At 42.8% G+C, this 17986-nt stretch overlaps 1 protein-coding gene across 2 annotated transcripts in view; it reads left to right on the plus strand.

Moving 5' to 3' along the window:
* The window catches only part of LOC115166300 (semaphorin-3F), a 106491-nt gene extending 88774 nt beyond the window's left edge, over nt 1-17717 (plus strand). For both annotated transcript variants that reach the window (XM_029720181.1, XM_029720182.1), the window contains 10 exons: nt 1382-1496; nt 1682-1751; nt 3250-3394; nt 3822-4044; nt 9573-9661; nt 9798-9839; nt 9946-10103; nt 15000-15067; nt 15319-15449; nt 15567-17717. In XM_029720181.1, coding sequence (XP_029576041.1) covers nt 1382-1496; nt 1682-1751; nt 3250-3394; nt 3822-4044; nt 9573-9661; nt 9798-9839; nt 9946-10103; nt 15000-15067; nt 15319-15449; nt 15567-15968 — 1443 coding nt within the window. In that variant the 3' untranslated portion in view covers nt 15969-17717. The remainder of the gene's footprint in view (nt 1-1381; nt 1497-1681; nt 1752-3249; nt 3395-3821; nt 4045-9572; nt 9662-9797; nt 9840-9945; nt 10104-14999; nt 15068-15318; nt 15450-15566) is intronic.
* The last annotated feature ends 269 nt before the right edge of the window (nt 17718-17986 follow it).

Below are 17986 nucleotides of genomic sequence, written 5' to 3' on the forward strand. Positions count from 1 at the left end.
GTACTGGTCGTGCCAGACTGGAGGTACTCACTTCCGGGTCAGCACGAGAGGCGGGAACCGGAAAGACTGGGCCATGGAGGCGCACAGGTGGCCTTGACCGCACCTCCTGCACAACCCGTCCTGGCTGGATGGAACTAGCAGCCCTGCATGAGCGGGGTGCTGGTACAGGGCGAACTGGGCTGTGCAGGGGCTTGATGGTTACCGTGCGTAGAGCGGGCGTAGGGTAGCCTGGTCCGAGGAGGCTTACCGGTGACCAGACGCGCTGCGCAGACATCCTCCTACCAGGCTGGATGCCCACTCTAGCACGGCATCTGCGAGGGGCTGGAATAGCGCGCACCGGCCTGTGCGTGCATATGGGCGAGATAGTGCGCACCTCAGCAAAACACAGCGCCCTCCACTCCATACGCTCCTCCACATACTCACGGGTAGCTGGCTTATGGCTCTTCCTTGGCCTAGCCAAACTACCCGTGTGACCCCCCCAAAAAAATTATTGGGGGTGCCTCTCCGGCTTCCTCGCCAGTCGTGTTCCCCGGTAGCGTTCCCGGTCCTCACCAGCCTTCCTCCACAGGCCCTCTCCGGCCAGAATCTGTTCCCAACTCCATCTCTCATGATAGTCCATATCCTCAACCTGCCGCTCCTTTCTCCGCTGCTTGGTCTTGGTTTGGTGGGTTGTTCTGTCACAATCTTCACCTTCATCTGAAGATATTTAGAAATCATTATCTGACCAATACGCAGCGGCTTGCGTGCTCCACATCATTTTATTTAAATATGATGGACACGGACAAAACAATAAACATGAACGACTAGACAGTTTCACAGGCTATGTACTTACATACAGCAGTGCGAAATAAAACAACCCACAAAAACCAGGTGACAAACACACTCCTAATATATGACTCCCAATCAGGAACAACGATAACCAGCTGTCCCTGATCGGGAGCCACACAGACCAACATAGAAACAGAAATACCAGAAAAACACATACAACACAGTACTTCTGCCACGTCCTGACCAAAAATACTAAACAACTACTCCCTCTGCTGGTCAGGACGTGACATACACACACACCACAGGAGGCTGCTGAAGGGGAGGACGGCTCATAATAATGGCTGGAATGGAGTGAATGGAATGGTTGATTTCCACATGGAAATCATGTGTTTGATGTGTTTGATACCATTCCATTTATTCTGCTCCAGCCGATACTATGAGCCCGTCTTCCCCAAGTTATAGGGTAATACCTCAGTTTCAAATAATTTTCTCCCATTTCGTTCCTACTAAACGCACAACCATTGGACACTAGAAAGCAAAGTGGTTGTGGTGATGATATTGAATGATCTACCATTTTATGTAAATTCCCCCTAACTTTGTTTCACCTTCCCAGAATGATGATGGGGGTCAGAGGTCACTGGTCAACAAGTGGACGACCTTCCTGAAGGCTCGGCTGGTGTGCTCAGTGATAGGCAGTGATGGTGTGGAGACCTATTTCGATGAGCTGAGTGAGACTGCTTTTCATTCCTGTGGCATTGACATACTGTACAGTAGGCTGCAATTCAATCAGTTGCAGATAAAGCAAAATGTTCAGAATGTTTACGCTTTGATTGAATTGGAGGCTTAGTCTTATTTTGACAGTTGTTTATAGAAAAGGCACTGTTAACACCTTTGTCAACTTGCTTCCCATCAGAGGATGTCTTCATTCAGCCAACACAAGACGAACGCAATCCTGTCGTGTACGCTGTCTTTTCCACTGCGGGGTAATATATCACTTGAATCATTCCAAAATGTTTTTTTTACACAACCATACATTCTATGTCCTTTGTTAGTGTCGGGCTAAAACAAAAGCCTGCCCACCCAGTAGTTCTCCACAAATGAAGTTATAGAACCTTGGGGTAGTTCAGTAGCGGTGTGTGGGTAAAATCACTGGGGAAGCCAAGCCAGGGGGAAAAAGCCATATTGCATGTGTTGTGATAGTTGTGTTGTTTGCCCTACAACCTGTTAGTTTATATTCCTTAATAAATGTAACCACACCTTTGTTTTATCACAAAACCGGAGAGCAACATCTGTCCTGTGAAGTCCACAAAGCATATTGCATGTAACAAACAGTTCAAGCAAGTTAATGTTTCCAACATTTTCAGACTACTGAACAACTATTGATTTAGAACCACAGAGAGTTACCGCAAGTATCAAAGAAAACAGGAGTTTCCTCCACTATTCCAGCACCAAATCAATTTAAATATTTCATCATCATCAAATCACCTATGCTTCGTCTAAACAGTTACAACTAAAATAAACCAAAAACAGTTTAGGGAAAGGGAAAGGGGGATACCTAGTCAGTTGTATAACTGAATGCATTCAACTGAAATGTGCCTTCCGCATTTAACCCAACCCCTCTGAATCAGTCCAATTAACGTAAGCTAAATATGATGTGGCTGTCCATGGAACTGATTTCTGTGTGTGTGTGTGTGTGTGTGTGTGTGTGTGTGTGTGTGTGTGCGTGCGTGCGTGCGTGCGTGCGTGCGTGCGTGCGTGCGCGTGTGTGTGTGTGTGCCTGTGTGTGCGTGCGTGCGTGAAAGTAGGAAAAACTTGACTCACCCTACTTGTAGAGAAACACCAATGCCATCCTCCTCTCTTCCATGTTGCTGAAACAGTCTATGACTCAGTCATACAGTACACACTTTTAGTTTTTGTTGTCCTAGGCTACCTGGCTAAAATGCATACTCTCTAGCCTAACTTCCTTTCATGGGCAATGATGAGCCAGCTAGTTAAAATTAGCCTACTAGCCTACATTTAGCTTCATATTGAACTTCCATCTTCTCAGGCCAGGGGCACAATTTATGAATTTAGGGTTGAATCAGAATCGCTGTTATAATCATTGGCTAGTACGGATAATTAAATAAAACCACAAGTCCCTTGACACTCTTCCCTTGACACTTTTTTCTGGTGCACCATGACCATCCTCAGTTGAGCTCACTCAGTTTAACTCAACGCTGATTGGCTATTATTATTATTTTTTAATTATCAAGGGAGGCCAAATGCTCGTTGGCTTCTTTTGCATTCAATGCTACGGACGGCAACAATGTCATACTCTTTTTGACCAGACATCATCAGATAGATGGGCTACACATACAGAGACAGAGGGGCGCTGTTTCGCTTGCTCGGAAGCCTTTCTTCCCTTGGCATCCATGAATACACACCACTGGGATAGTTTATTATGATGACTCTCTTCCACCACCTTTCCACCTCTTTCCTCAGGTCTGTGTTTAAGGGCTCAGCCGTGTGTGTGTACTCTATGTCCGACATTCGCAATGTCTTCAATGGACCCTTCTCACACAAGCATGGACACAACTACCAGTGGACCCCCTACACTGGAAAGATCCCCTACCCTCGCCCTGGAACGGTACGTACACTCAGGACCAAATGCCTCCAGGAATGTCGAAAATGAATGGTAGATCATTTGACTAGTAGACAGTAGCCTAATAAACAAACACATTATGGATAGCTTTGAAGTTGCTATTGATCATAGAGTCAAATCTAGATCAACAAACAATCAAAAGAAACAATGTGTCAAACTGTCAGTGTCTTGGAGTGGTCAAAATCACATCATTCCCATGATCCAACACACAAGAACATGTTGAGCTACATGACGGCCGAATTGATTGATGTACACCGTAGCAAAACGTTGTGCAATGGAAAATGAAACATGCCGTTCTGATTGGCCAAGTCCAGATACAGTAGTTCTTCTCTGTTTCAGATGGTTTTCTTCTTTTTGGTGCCACTGAACATGACCCAGTTCAACCAGAGCTCTCTGTCCTCTTCGTCTACAGTGTCCAGGAGGAACGTTCACCCCGGGCCTCCGCTCCACCAAGGAGTTTTCGGATGAGGCAGTGAACTTTGTGAGGGCGCACCCCCTCATGTACCACCCTGTCTACACCATACACAAGCGCCCCCTGGTGGTCCGAACAGGGGTGGACTACCGATTCACCTCCATCGTGGTGGACCTGGTGGATGCTGTGGACGGGAGGTATGAGGTGCTCTTTCTGGGCACAGGTGAGTCATGCTATCTAGGTTCTTCCTCCTTTTTTTCTGAGGGGGAACATCAGGGGCTGTATGTATCTCAAGAGTTTGAGCGCTGATTTAGGATCAGTTTTGCCTTTTTAGATCACAATGAATAAGATTACATGGACAGTGGGGATCTGATCCTAGATCAGCATTTCTAATCTGAGATGCTTGATACATATGGCCCCAGATTCAGTCAAATCCTAAATTGAAGTGTGTGTACAGCTGGAACTGGGTAAATAATGCCTTGATCATAGAAATAATTTGATCATGATCAAATCATGCTCATGTACCTCAAGTTAGCTCTCAGTGAATAGTTTCCTTTCAACACTGTATTAGGGGTGTGACATTTAAAAGTTGAAACAAATTTTGGGGGATCACGTGACCCTTGAACAAGATAGCTGTATGAACTGAGAGCTACGCACAAGTAATTTCAAACTCTTAATCTTACCTCCACTTCAAGTTAAACCCCATTAGCTTTAGTCAAAAAAGCCAATGGATGGCTACAAAAAGCAACATTACGTGTGACATTTTTAGCTGGGCTCGAGCAATAGCCGCGGAAAAAGCCTCCAAGAAACAGATAGCCTCAGAAAAAGATAGAGCCAGGAGCAAGAGGACCCGTCCCTTCCCGAGGCCCAACTGCTAACCTCGTCCTCCTTCTGAGCTGAGATACCAATTTACAGAACTCAACATCAAATTAGATGGCATTAACTCTCAGCTCAGTGCGATAGGGGGAAAGGTGATAACCCTGGAAAACGCTTTGCCTGACATTGACAACAAGATAACCATCAACGTGGGGCGCCTGGATGAGAAAGAGGGACGAATCCAATCCATGGAAAACTCATTGGCAGATGCCATCAAAACAAAAGCATCTGCTAAAAATAGAATCGAGCATCTGGAAGAGAAAACAGAAGACCTGGAAAATAGGGGGCGAAGGAATAACTGGGTTCTATTAAACCTGGCCCTGAGTGGCTCCACCTGTCCACCGACAGGCCCATAGAACTCGAGTGCACTCACCTAGTACTGAGGCCCCCACCAGCAGACAGACAACCACTGCGCCAAATCACCATACATTTCCTGAGATTCATCGACAAGGAACGAGTCCTACAGGGGGCAAAAATCAACACCATTACAGTGGGAAATGCCAAACTCACTTTACACCAGGACCTGTCAGCTGGAATACACCAAAAGCGCCGAGAGTTTGACGAGGTGAAGAAACACTTCATTGACCGAGGCATCTTCAGGGGATTCAAATACCCAAACGATCTCAGGATTCTTCACCAAGGAGCCCTGCGACACTTCAAAACTCCCGAAGAGGTAAAACATTTTTTGAAGGACAATCCTGCCAATTGAGAAATGGACCAATGACTAAAAGCGATTACTGATATTACTAATGGAGGTAAGACAACATATAGCCGCCATCCAAAGACCCACCCGCCCCGCTAAATGTCATTATAGCCGTTTATTTGTAATTTATTGTCACGCCCTGACCATAGAGAGCCCTTGGTTCTCTATGGTATAGTAGGTCAGGGCGTGACTGGGGGTGTTCTATGTTGTTTATTTCTATGTTGGTGTGCTTGGTATGGTTCCCAATCAGAGGCAGCTGTTTAGCGTTGTCTCTGATTGGGGATCATATTTATGCAGCCATTTCCAGACTGTGTTTTGTGGGATCTTGTTTTTGTGTAGGTGCCTATTTGCACTTCACTGTCTTCACGTTTGTTTGATCATTTATTGTTTTTGTATTTTCCTGAAGTTTCACGTTATAATAAAGATGTGGAACGCTACTCACGCTGCGCCTTGGTCCAATCATTATGCCGATCGTGACATTTATTTTCATCTAGCTGAGAGAGGGATAAGCCCTATAGCCTAACCTAGGCCTACTAACGTTTTAGCCTACTTTTATTTCCCCTTTTATGTCAAGTGAGAAAATTAACAATTTTCCGCCTGTTATCTTGTCTGTAGAACATATACGCTAATTGGCAGACAAAGTGATCAGATATTGTAAATTTATATTATGCCTATAGCCTACTTTTTTAATTTGTATTTATAATTTTCACATAGGCCTTCACCATTGATAGCCTATCAATTACGACACATCTACAGACCTAACGAGAGGCTCAGTGTGTCAATGTTATGCCTATGGTTATGACCGCCTTATCCTGTTGATATTTAATTTTACTAATAACAAACAACTTATCCTATAGATCCCTCTTAGGGATTTGGTCCCTCATTTCTGTTTTATTTAGTCCAAACGATTTGGCCTATGTCCTTTGGGGGATGAATTTGTAGGATGGGCTATTGATTTTATTTACTTCATTTCCCCCTTTCTTTTTTACTATGGTATGGACGGGGGCTACGTTGTCACTTAATGCGAGGCGGAGAGGATGAGCTATTTTCTTCTCTCTTGGGAGACGTTGTGCATTGCGAACTGTTCCCATTTTTCGGAACACAGAATTGTGACTGAGCATGGGTTTAACAGATCCAACAGGATATGTTGAGTTGTTTGGGAACTCGGCTGGGGTGTTCAGAGATTGTTATTTTATGTACACCGTTTCTTTTTCTTTTATGTGATCGCAGCTGTAACTATTATCCACCTATACCCAGAGATGACTTGCACTAGAGTTCGATTACTGTTCGATGACGTTGACTCGTATCTTAAATCTACTGACATGGAACTGGCATGAGTTAGGTCATGCAATAAGACGGAAAAAGATACTAAACTCAGCAAAAAAAGAAACGTCCTCTCACTGTCAACTGCGTGTATTTTCAGCAAACTTAACATGTGTAAGTATTTGTATGAACATATTAAGATTCAACAACTGAGACATAAACTGAACAAGTTCCACAGACATGTGACTAACAGAAATGGAATAATGTGTCCCTGAACAAAGGGGGTGTCAAAATCAAAAGTAACAGTCAGTATCTGGTGTGTCCACCATCTGCATTAAGTACTGCAGAGCATCTCCTCCTCATGGACTGCATATTTGCCAGTTCTTGCTGTGAGATGTTACGCCACTCTTCCACCAAGGCACCTGCAAGTTCCCGGACATTTCTGGGGGGAATGGCCTTAGCCCTCAGCCTCCGATCCAACAGGTCCCAGACGTGCTCAATGGGATTGAGACCCGGGCTCTTCGCTGGTCATGGCAGAACACTGCTATTACTGTCTTGCAGGAAATCACGCACAGAGCGAGCAGTATGGCTGCTGGCATTGTCATGCTGGAGGGTGATGTCGGAATGAGCCTGCTGGAAGGGTACCACATGAGGGAGGAGGATGTCTTCCCTGTAACGCACAGCATTGAGATTGCCTGCAATGACAACAAGCTCAGTCCGATGATGCTGTGACACACCGCCCCAGACCATGACCGACCCTCCACCTCCAAATCGATCCCGCTCCAGAGAACAGGCCTCAGTGTAACGCTCATTCCTTCGACGATAAACTCAAATCCGACCATCACCCCTGGTGAGACAAAACGGTGACTCGTCAGTGGAGAGCACTTTTTGCCAGTCCTGTCTGGTCCAGCGACGGTGGGTTTGTGCCCATAGGTGCCCATTGTTGCATAATGATTGTTGCATAGTGATGTCTGTTGAGGACCTGCCTTACAACAGGCCTACAAGCCCTCAGTCCAGCCTCTCTCAGCCTATTGCGGACAGTCTGAGCACTGATGGAGAGATTGTGCGTTCCTGGTGTAACTCGGGCAGTTGTTGTTGCCATCCTGTACCTGTCCTGCAGGTGTGATGTTCGGATGTACCAATCCTGTGCAGGTGTTGTTACACGTGGCCTGCCACTGCGAGGACGATCAGCTATCCATCCTGTCTCCCTGTAGCGCTGTCTTAGGCGTCTCACAGTACGGACATTGCAATTTATTGCCCTGGCCACATCTGCCGTCCTCATGCCTCCTTGCAGCATGCCTATGGCACATTCATGCAGATGAGCAGGGACCCTGGGCATCTTTCTTTTGGTGTTTTTCAGAGTCAGTAGAAAGGCCTCTTTAGTGTCCTAAGTTTTCATAACTGTGACCTTAATTGCCTACCGTCTGTAAGCTGTTAGTGTCTTAACGACCGTTCCACAGGTGCATGTTCATTAATTGTTTATGGTTCATTGAACAAGCATGGGAAACAGTGTTTAAACCCTTTACAATTAAGATATGTGAAAGCATTTGGATTTTTACGAATTATCTTTGAAAGACAGGGTCCTGAAAAAGGGACGTTTCTTTTTTTGCTGAGTTTATGTGCTCTCAAAAAGGAAAAAGCAGACATTGTGCTATTACGAGAGACAAGCCTCTGTGTTACCGAACATGCTAAACTCTGCAGAGCTTGGGTGGGACAGGTGTATTTCCCATCTCTCAAATCAAACAGTAGAGGCTCAGCCATACTTATCCATAAGCATGTTCCATTCATAATTGACAAAAACATATCTGATACGGAGTCAACTTAAAGCAGCCAAACCCAAACTAAATTTGGACTATACTCGGGAGAGTATAGTTACTAAACAGCAATACCATGGGTATAGCAATAGGCCTAGCAGATTGCTTGCTTACCAATTAAAAAAAGAGCAGTCAGAGCGTACAATCATGGCCATCCGAACAGCAGATGACAAGGTCACATATGATCCAAATCAGATACAGTGAGGGAAAAAAGTATTTGATCCCCTGCTGATTTTGTACGTTTGCCACTGACAAAGAAATGATCAGTCTATAATTTTAATGGTAGGTTTATTTGAACAGTGAGAGACAGAATAACAACAAAAAAATGCAGAAAAACGCATGTCAAAAATGTTATAAATTGATTTGCATTTTAATGAGGGAATGGTAGAGGATGTCGGCTTCAATACCCTAATGGCATATCTAGAACCAGACTACAAGATGCCATGTCGAAGAACCGTGATGGCCCTGATGGAGAGCTCTCAAACACCATACGTGGCGTTAACAACAGATTGTTGGACATTTATGAACACGCTCTCATACATCACTGCAACAAGCCATCACATTGATGAGAAGTGGGACATAAAGTACGTACTGACAACGGAGAACCAAAAATGGCATTAATACCATCGTTGCTGAGTGGGTGGGGGACGGCTGTAAAGTAATCGCTGTCTGGCTGGGTTTCCACTAATAACCACTGCCACAAAGTAAAAATGGACTATATCATAAAATAAAAATGTTTTTGGTCTTAATTTAACGTTTGGTTTAGGCATAAGGTTAACAGTGTGGTTAGGGTTAAAATCACATATTTAAGAAGAGAAATGTAGAAATAGGCGGACATTGTGGCTGTGATAACTAGTGACGAGGGCTGCTGTAGATTGAACTGCATTGCCCCCTAGCGGTCACACGCAGAACCATATCTAGATTATGAATTTCGCCATTTTATGATATTTTATTTAACGTTTAAACGATGAAAAAAAAATGGTTAGATTTTTTACATATTTTTACATTTCACACATACCTTCTCTGAATATGTTTCTAGGATATTTAGGCTGTGGTACTATGTACACTATGAACCGCTCTCCCCTCTTTTTGTAGATCGTGGGACAGTCCAAAAGGTGATAGTACTTCCTAAAGACACTAGCACAACAGAAGAACTCACATTAGAGGAAGTGGAAATGTTCAGGGTAATGACAATCATTACTATTTCATGTAAATCACTGTCTAGTATGAATTAATACAAGAAGGGAGATGGGACAAGCCAAAAGCTTCATTCTGCAGTATTATCTTCTCCTAACCCCTATTTGTTGTTCTTTTTTGCAGACTCCAGCTCCTATTAAGACTATGAAGTTATCATCAAAAAGGGTAGGTTTCATTAATTATCACTTGTTCATCTATGATTACTGCTGTTGTTGTGTTGCTGTTGTTTGTATGCCTCTGATAGTCCTTCCTCTTCCCTTCTGACCCACAGCAACAGCTGTATGTGTCGTCAGAGAGGGGGCTTACCCAGTTGTCCCTGCACAGGTGTGGCGTCTATGGGAAGGCCTGTTCAGACTGCTGCCTGGCCAGAGACCCTTACTGTGCCTGGGACGGGGAGACATGCGCCGCCTTTAGCCCCTCCACCAAGAGGTGAGGCACCTTAGCACCAAATGAGGGGGTTACATAATAGAGTACCTTCAGAAAGTATTCATACTCCTTGACTTATTCCACATTTTGTTATGTTACGGCCTGAATTCAAAATGTATTAAATAATGTTTTTTCTCACCCATCTACACACAGTGAAAACAACATGTTTTTAGAAATTTTTGCTAATTTATTGAAAATGAAATACAGAAATATCTAATTTACATAAGTATTCACAGCCCTTAGTCAATACTTTGTAGAAGCACCTTTGGCGGCGATTACAGCTTTGAGTCGTCTGTATCAGCTTTGCACATCTGGATTTGGGGATTTTCTCCTATTCGTTCTTGCAGATTTTTTCAAGCTCTGTTAAGTTAGATGGAGAGCGGCGGTGAACAGTAATCTTAAAGTCTTTCCATAGATTTTCCATGGGTTTCAAGTCTGGTCTTTTGCTGGGCAACTCAAGGACTTTCACATCCTTGTTCTGAAGCCATTCCAGCATTGCTTTGGCTGTATGCTTGGGGTCATTGTCCTGTTGGATAGTAAATCTTTGCCCCAGTCTAAGGTCATTTTCACTCTGAAGCAGGTTCTCATCAAGGATTGGCCTTTATTTGGTTCCATTCACTGTTCCCTCTATCCTTACCAGTCTCCCAGGCCCTGCCGCTGAAATGCATCCCCCATAGCATTATTCTGCCACCACCATGCTTCACGGTAGGGATGGTATTAGATGGGTGATGGGTTTTCTCCAGACATATCGCTTTACATTCAGGCCAAAAAGTTAAAATATTGTCTCAGCAGACCACTAAATCTTTTGCCTTATGCTCTCAGTCTTTCACTTGCCTCTTTGCAAACTCCAGGCGTGCTGTCATGTGCCTTTGTCTCGAGAGTTGCTTCCGTTTGGCCGCTCTCCCATAAAGCCCAGATTAGTGAAGTGCTATAGAGACAGTTGTCCAACTCGTCCCAAACCATCTCAATTGGGTTGAGGTTGGGTGATTGTGGAGGCCAGGTCATCTGATGCAGCAATCCGTCACTCTCCTTCTTGGTCAAATAGCCCTTACACAGCCTGTTAGGTGTGTTTTGGGTCATTGTCCTGTTGAAAAACAAATGATAGTTCCACTAAGCACAAACCAGATGGGATGGCGTATCGCTGCAGAATGCTGTGGTAGCCATGCTGGTTAAGTGTGCCTTGAATTCAAAAAAAAATCACTAAGTGTCATCAGCAAAGCACCCCCACACCATCACAACTCCTCCTCCATGCTTCACGATGGGAACCACACATGCAGAGATAATCCGTTCACCTACTCTGCATCTCCCAAAGACACGGCGGTTGGAACCAAAAATCTCAAATTTGGACTCATCAGACCAAAGGACAAATTTCCATTGCTGGTGTTTCTTGGCCCATGCAAGTCCCTTTTTCTTATTGGTGTCCTTTAGTAGTGGTTTCTTTGCAGCAATTAGACCATGAAGGCCTGATTCACACAGTCTCCTCTGAACAGTTGGTTGAGATGTGTGTGTTACTTGAACTCTGTGAAGCATTTATTTGGGCTGCAATCTAAGGTGCAGTTAACTCTGATGAACTTATCCTCAGCAGCAGAGGTAACTGGGTCTTCCTTTCCTGTGGCAGTCCTCATGAGAGCCAGTTTCATCATAGTGCTTGACGGTTTTTGCAACTGAACATTTTCCGCATTGTCTGATCTTCATGTCTCTAAGTAATGATGGGCTGATATTTCTCTTTGCTTATTTGAGCTGTTCTTGCCATAATATGGGCTTGGTATTTTGCCATAATATGGGCTTGGTATTTTACCAAATAGGGCTATCTTCTCTATACCACCCCTACCTTGTCACAACACAACTGACTGGCTCAAACGCATTAAGAAGAAAATATATTAATTAAAATACATTCCAGGTGACTACCTCTAGAAGCTGGTTGCCAAGAGTGTGCAAAGGGTGGCTACTTTGAAGAATCTCAAATATAAAATATATTTAGATTTTAATTCGTTTTAGGATACTACATGATTCCATATGTATTATTTCATAGTTTTGATGTCTTCACTATTATTCTACAATGTAGAAAATAGTAAAAATAAAGAAAAACCTTTGAATGTGTAGGTGTGTCCAAACTTTTGACTGGTACTGTATGTAAATTCAATATTTCTGTATTTAATTTTCAATACATTTCTAAAAACATATTTTCACTTAGTGATTATGGGATATTCTGTGTAGATGGGTGTACCTACTTTCTGAATGTATTTTATGTTCTTTATTAGTGTTGTGACTTTAATTAATCTGATGACTGTTATTTATCGAATCACCTATGTTTAATTGTTACCCAATTTAAATTAATAATGTAACAATTAACTCATTAGGAATTTGGGGCACCACGAGAGTAGTTCTTTAAAGAGTTACCATCTTCCAAATTAAACTTTAAAGGTCTTTACCTATTACATCCATAAGCAGTAAACTCATTAATCATAACCTCGTATCATATCATCATTCTGAACAGTCGTAACCTCCTGCATCTTCAAAAACACCAGCCTTAATTATGATTCAGTACTACACAAATTATTATTTATTTACTAGCTATCTAAATGGTAACTCAGGATAAACATACACACTTAATACATACGACAAGGTCCCTAGCGGACTGACACAATATGGCGGCTTGTTACAAAAGAGATGGAGAGAGGGGTGCAGAGGAACAGAGACATAATACTTTGGTACATTTAGAAACTGCTCTCACAGTAATCACATACTTTACACGAACCGCCACACTTTTGTAGTAAGAAATTAATGTATTTACGTGTAAATGTCATGGTTCGTCGTGTAGTCCTGAACAGAACTACAGAGTTGATTTCCCTTCCATTCGCTCCTGAAGATAGGCTAGCCAGCCGCGTCAATGGTTCCCATTGGGGTGATGAGATTAGCGTTCTACAGTGATTTGAGAAGAGTAGGATAATGGTCCCACTTAAGTTCAATTTTCTAGATACTTTACTTAGGACAGCTTATCATACTAGTGATTGTCGGGGAGGTGACTTTATTGCCTCTACCTCGTGTTGAGATTGAGTTCGAACCACTTTGGACGTGAGCTGCAGCTACAGTTGAAGTCGGAAGTTTACATACACTTAGGTTGAAGTGATTAAAACTCGTTTTTCAACCATTCCACAAATTTCTTGTTAACAAACTATAGTTTTGGCAAGTCAGTTAGGACATCTACTTTGTGCATGACAAGTAATTTTTCCAACAATTGTTTACAGACAGATTATTTCACTCATAACTCATTGTATCACAATTCCAGTGGGTCAGAAGTTTACATACACTAAGTTGACTGTGCCTTTAACCTCTCTGGGCTAGGTGGGACGCTTGCGTCCCACCTACTCAACAGCCAGTTGAATCCCGTGGCGCGTTATTGAAATACCTTAGAAATGCTATTACTTCAATTTCTCAAACATATGACTATTTTACACCATTTTAAAGACAAGACTCTCGTTAATCTAACCACACTGTCCGATTTCAAAAAGGCTTTACAACGAAAGCAAAACATTAGATTATGTCAGCAGAGTACCCAGCCATAAATAATCAGACACCCATTTTTCTAGCGTCCCACATGCCCTAGTGAGGTTAAAGCTTGGTCGCAAATGGGTCTTCCAAATGGACAATGACTCCAAGCATACTTCCAAAGTTGTGAAAAAATGGCTTAAGGACAACAAAGTCAAGGTATTGGAGGGGCCATCACAAAGCCCTGACCTCAATCCTATAGAAGATTTGTGGGCAGAACTGAAAAAGTGTGTGCGCGCAAGGAGGCCTACAAACCTGACTCAGTTACACCAGCTCTGTCAGGAGGAATGGGCCAAAATTCACCCAACTTATTGTGGGAAGCTTGTGGAAGGCTACCCAAAACATTTGACCAAAGTTAAACAATTTAAAGGCAATGCTACCAAATACTAATTGGGTGTATGTAAACTTCTGACCCACTGGAAATGTGATGAAAGAAATGAATCATTCTCTCTACTATTATTCTGACATTTCACATTCTTAAAATAAAGTGGTGATCCTAACTGACCTAAGACAGGGAATTGAAATTTAAATGTGATTAAATGTCAGGAATTGTGAAAAACTGAGTTTACATACAACTTATCCAAATACATTTAAACTTACGACTTCAACTGGAGATGTATCTCTGGTCTGATAGGTTAATACTTAACCCATCATTTTATACAGTTCTTCAAAAGAGGCAGTTCGTGAGGCTGACACGCTTTCTGACCTCACTCAAGGGGGTGGTGACTACTTACTTATACAAAGTTATAGGAGCAATTTCCTCTTATAGTTTCTAAGATCACATCCCTCTCTTAAAAAAACACAATTTTTCACATTTCATACACAATGTAGAGGATGGAAACTTTGTACATGTTGTGTATATACTTTTCAAGTTACAGTATTTCCTTTTATAGAATTTGTAATGACATCACAAAATAACAACCAAAATGGCATTATTATTATTCTTTAGATCGCCTTTGACCATTCCCCAAGTTCTATGTTAGAAATGTTGTTCCAGTATTCACTTTAGAATGTGTTAAGAGTTTCGGCTAGAAAATGTCTGTGAAACAAAGGCACATTCCTGTGTGAATTTGGAGAGGGAGATAACTGAATATTCTAATCCTTGATTTACAACAGGGTGTGAACTGTCAACCTCCCACCAGCTCCTATCTCCCCCCTATGTGGGTGAGAGGGGTCTGGCTGAAGTTATCTATTGCCAAGCTGATCTGACCTATTTGGATCCTCACAGGACAGTCATGATATTAGTTTAGCTGAAGTAATTCCATCCAAACTGCTTACCGGGTTTCAGGCATAAGTCAAAGTTGTGATAATGTATAGAGTGTAATTCACTGTTCCTATACTTGTTCACAGGCGAAACAGAAGACAGGATATTAAGCATGGAAACCCGTTGCGGCAGTGCAGAGGGTTCAATGCAAAAGGTACGTGATCACGGCCAAAGCACTGAACAATATCTCCCTTACATCTTATATAGAGTGTATCTGAAAGCCTGGTCTGGCGAATAGATTTTTGTAAAAGGAGTATAATTCTTTTCTGCATACAATGGTCTCGCAACACAATCTCACAAAGGAGTTAACCACTGTTAATGGGTCAAATGGAGTCAAAAGGCCTTTTATTCAGATTATGCCATAATCGATACTTCACTTTATTTCTCTGATTCTATCTCCTTCAGTGGAGAAGCGTCTCAGTGAAACGGTGCAGTTTGGGGTGGAGGGGAGCAGTACGTTCCTGGAGTGCCAACCTAGATCTCCACAAGCGACAGTCAAATGGCTCTACCAGAAACCAGACGGCAGGAGGAAAGTGGTAAGACAAGGCCTAACGGATCATTAAGTTAACTTTTGTATGATGGCTGTAGATAATGTTGTCTTCTCCTTTTCGCTCACGCTGATGTTCCTTATCCCTTCTCTCCCCTTCCCCCAGCTGAGCCGAGACGGAGAGGTGCTGAAGACAGCTCATGGCATCTTGCTCAAGTCTCTGAGCCACGCTGACAGGGGGCTGTACCACTGCCTGGCCACTGAGAACAACTTCAAGCACACGGTGGTCCGCGTGGCCCTCCGCATCCTGGACCGGGAGATAGTGGAGGCCCTCACCTCCCTAGATGCCCCCCCGGAGGACCAGAACCCCCATCACCACCCGCACCCACCGCCCCCGCCTCAAACTCTGCCACCGCAGTTCTCCTCCCAGCCGGAGATCCGCCTCATCAACCAGTACTGTCAGTCCTACTGGCAGCAGTTCAGCCCCAACCTTCCCACAAAACGCACCAACAAGAGGCATGTCAAGAGCCAGCCAGAGCCAGCCCCAGGGGGCCCTATCCTCTCCTAGTCCCCTTCTCTCCCCTCTCCTTCGATGGGGCCCGGGCCAGGTCCTGGAGGGTCACAGTGGCCCTCCACACTGGTTACGTGCAGAGTCACTCACTCATGTTGTGATGTTGATGTTGTTGTTATGTGTATTGTTCATCCCATTCCCATTCAGGGTTAGTCTCCATGGGCCCAATTCTGACTTTAGATCAGTGCACATAGCTATGTGCTTTCTTGTAAATTATCTATTGATGTCAATGAGAGTTGAGGTCAAATTGGAGTTACACGCACAGAGGGTTTGGTCCTAAAAATCTTCCGATTATTTAGCAAATGAACTGCCCTATTCAGTCCAAATTAGTAACTAGTAACCTGAATATAATCCCTGATCCTATAAGCCTGGGTATTATCAATTGGATTGCTACTTATGTTATAGTATATCTCACTCAGTATAAGCAGTTTTAGAAACTGCAGAGGATTGTTAGTGTACACAAGAGTTGTCTAGCCAGCACCATGGTAGTTAGGCGATAGGGAGACCCTATCATATGAATCATTGTAAAACCATACTTTTACAATCCATTTGTTCACCTGAATCCAACATTTTCAAAAATCAGTATTTCAAACATTAGTTAAAATTAATTGATGAAACATGGGCAATTTTTATATTATTATGTGTATTGTGTTTCCATTCGAAATATTGTTACAGTAGAATCCTGCCAATGTCAAATCAGAAAGAACACGGCTCCGTTTTTCATCCGCCGTTTCTTAAGATTCTGATATAACAATGAGGTGATCAATTTTAGCAAATTTGCAATGTTTTGATTGTATTTTTAAAATGACGTGTCACAAAAAAATGTGGATAATCAGAAACTCCTGCTTAATTTAACCAAACGTATTTGTTAGCAGGAAGAAACTGACCAAATGAGTCTCTACGTCTTTTATTTGTTGGACTCTTTGGGTTTATGCATATATATATATTTTCCCAATACAACTGGATACAAAACCATTAGCGTCAGTTAAAAAGCTATCAAAGTCTCCGACCTTGTGCTTCTTTCTGCTCAGCACTTCAACAGTGTGTTAGGCAGAGACAATATTTTGGACCAAACACTGTTCCATTCTCCAGCCAAGACTATAGAGGGATTAAAAAATGTACATGTAAATAGAGCAAGTTTGGTTTGGAACGATTCATTCAGAAAAAGAGATTCATTAGCTGTTGATTATTGCAGTGAGAAAATAAATGGAGACAGGAGTGACCTTATGTCACGTACTACGTGTGTACAGTGCATTCATATGGACTTTTAGATCTCACAGAGATCTATGTTAGGTTTGGACTTTTCATGAATCCACTGCACTCCCTCTCACCGACGCCATGAAACATATTTATTTTGAGACTGTAGATATTCCTGTTCTGCACTTTGGTGGGTGGGGTGTGAGGGCTGGGATCGGGAAGGGGAGATTATTATTATCATCATGTGATATACAGGACCAGTATTAACAGAAAGAGGATTTGAGGAAAAAAGGTAGACCTTTTTGGAAACTAAAAGTAGAAAGATTTGAATTAATAAATTGTTATGGACAGGAACGCTCTAACAGATTACTCAACTCTGAAGCCAAAGAATACTCTTATTTGAATGAAAATTTGTTCTATTTAACATATTTTGCACTATATTCACATTGTTTGTGGCTTCACGGTGGCTTCTTTGCCTTTTCTTAGCTATAGAGTTTGAATCCAGAAATGTCTACCTCTCTCTTTTCTGGAATATAATTTCTACCAAAACAAAAATCACTCAAACAAAACAAAGTAACACACGATGCCATATTCCTTCTAGAGCAGGTAAAAATGTTTGTGAGCTGATTCACGACCCCACAAGATTGACATGAGTAAATCAAAATATAATTGCAAGCAGCCATGGTGGGGGTCAAGCTATGGCCCAACAGCGCCACCATGCGGCCAAACAGAACCACTCTACAGGTTAGCTATACTTACGTCCCTGAGCATATGTGCCAAATTCCATGACTGAGTCAAACAGATCAAGAGATATGCAG

Source organism: Salmo trutta, chromosome 28 (genome assembly GCF_901001165.1).
Source record: "Salmo trutta chromosome 28, fSalTru1.1, whole genome shotgun sequence".
In the NCBI taxonomy this organism is placed as follows: domain Eukaryota; kingdom Metazoa; phylum Chordata; class Actinopteri; order Salmoniformes; family Salmonidae; genus Salmo; species Salmo trutta.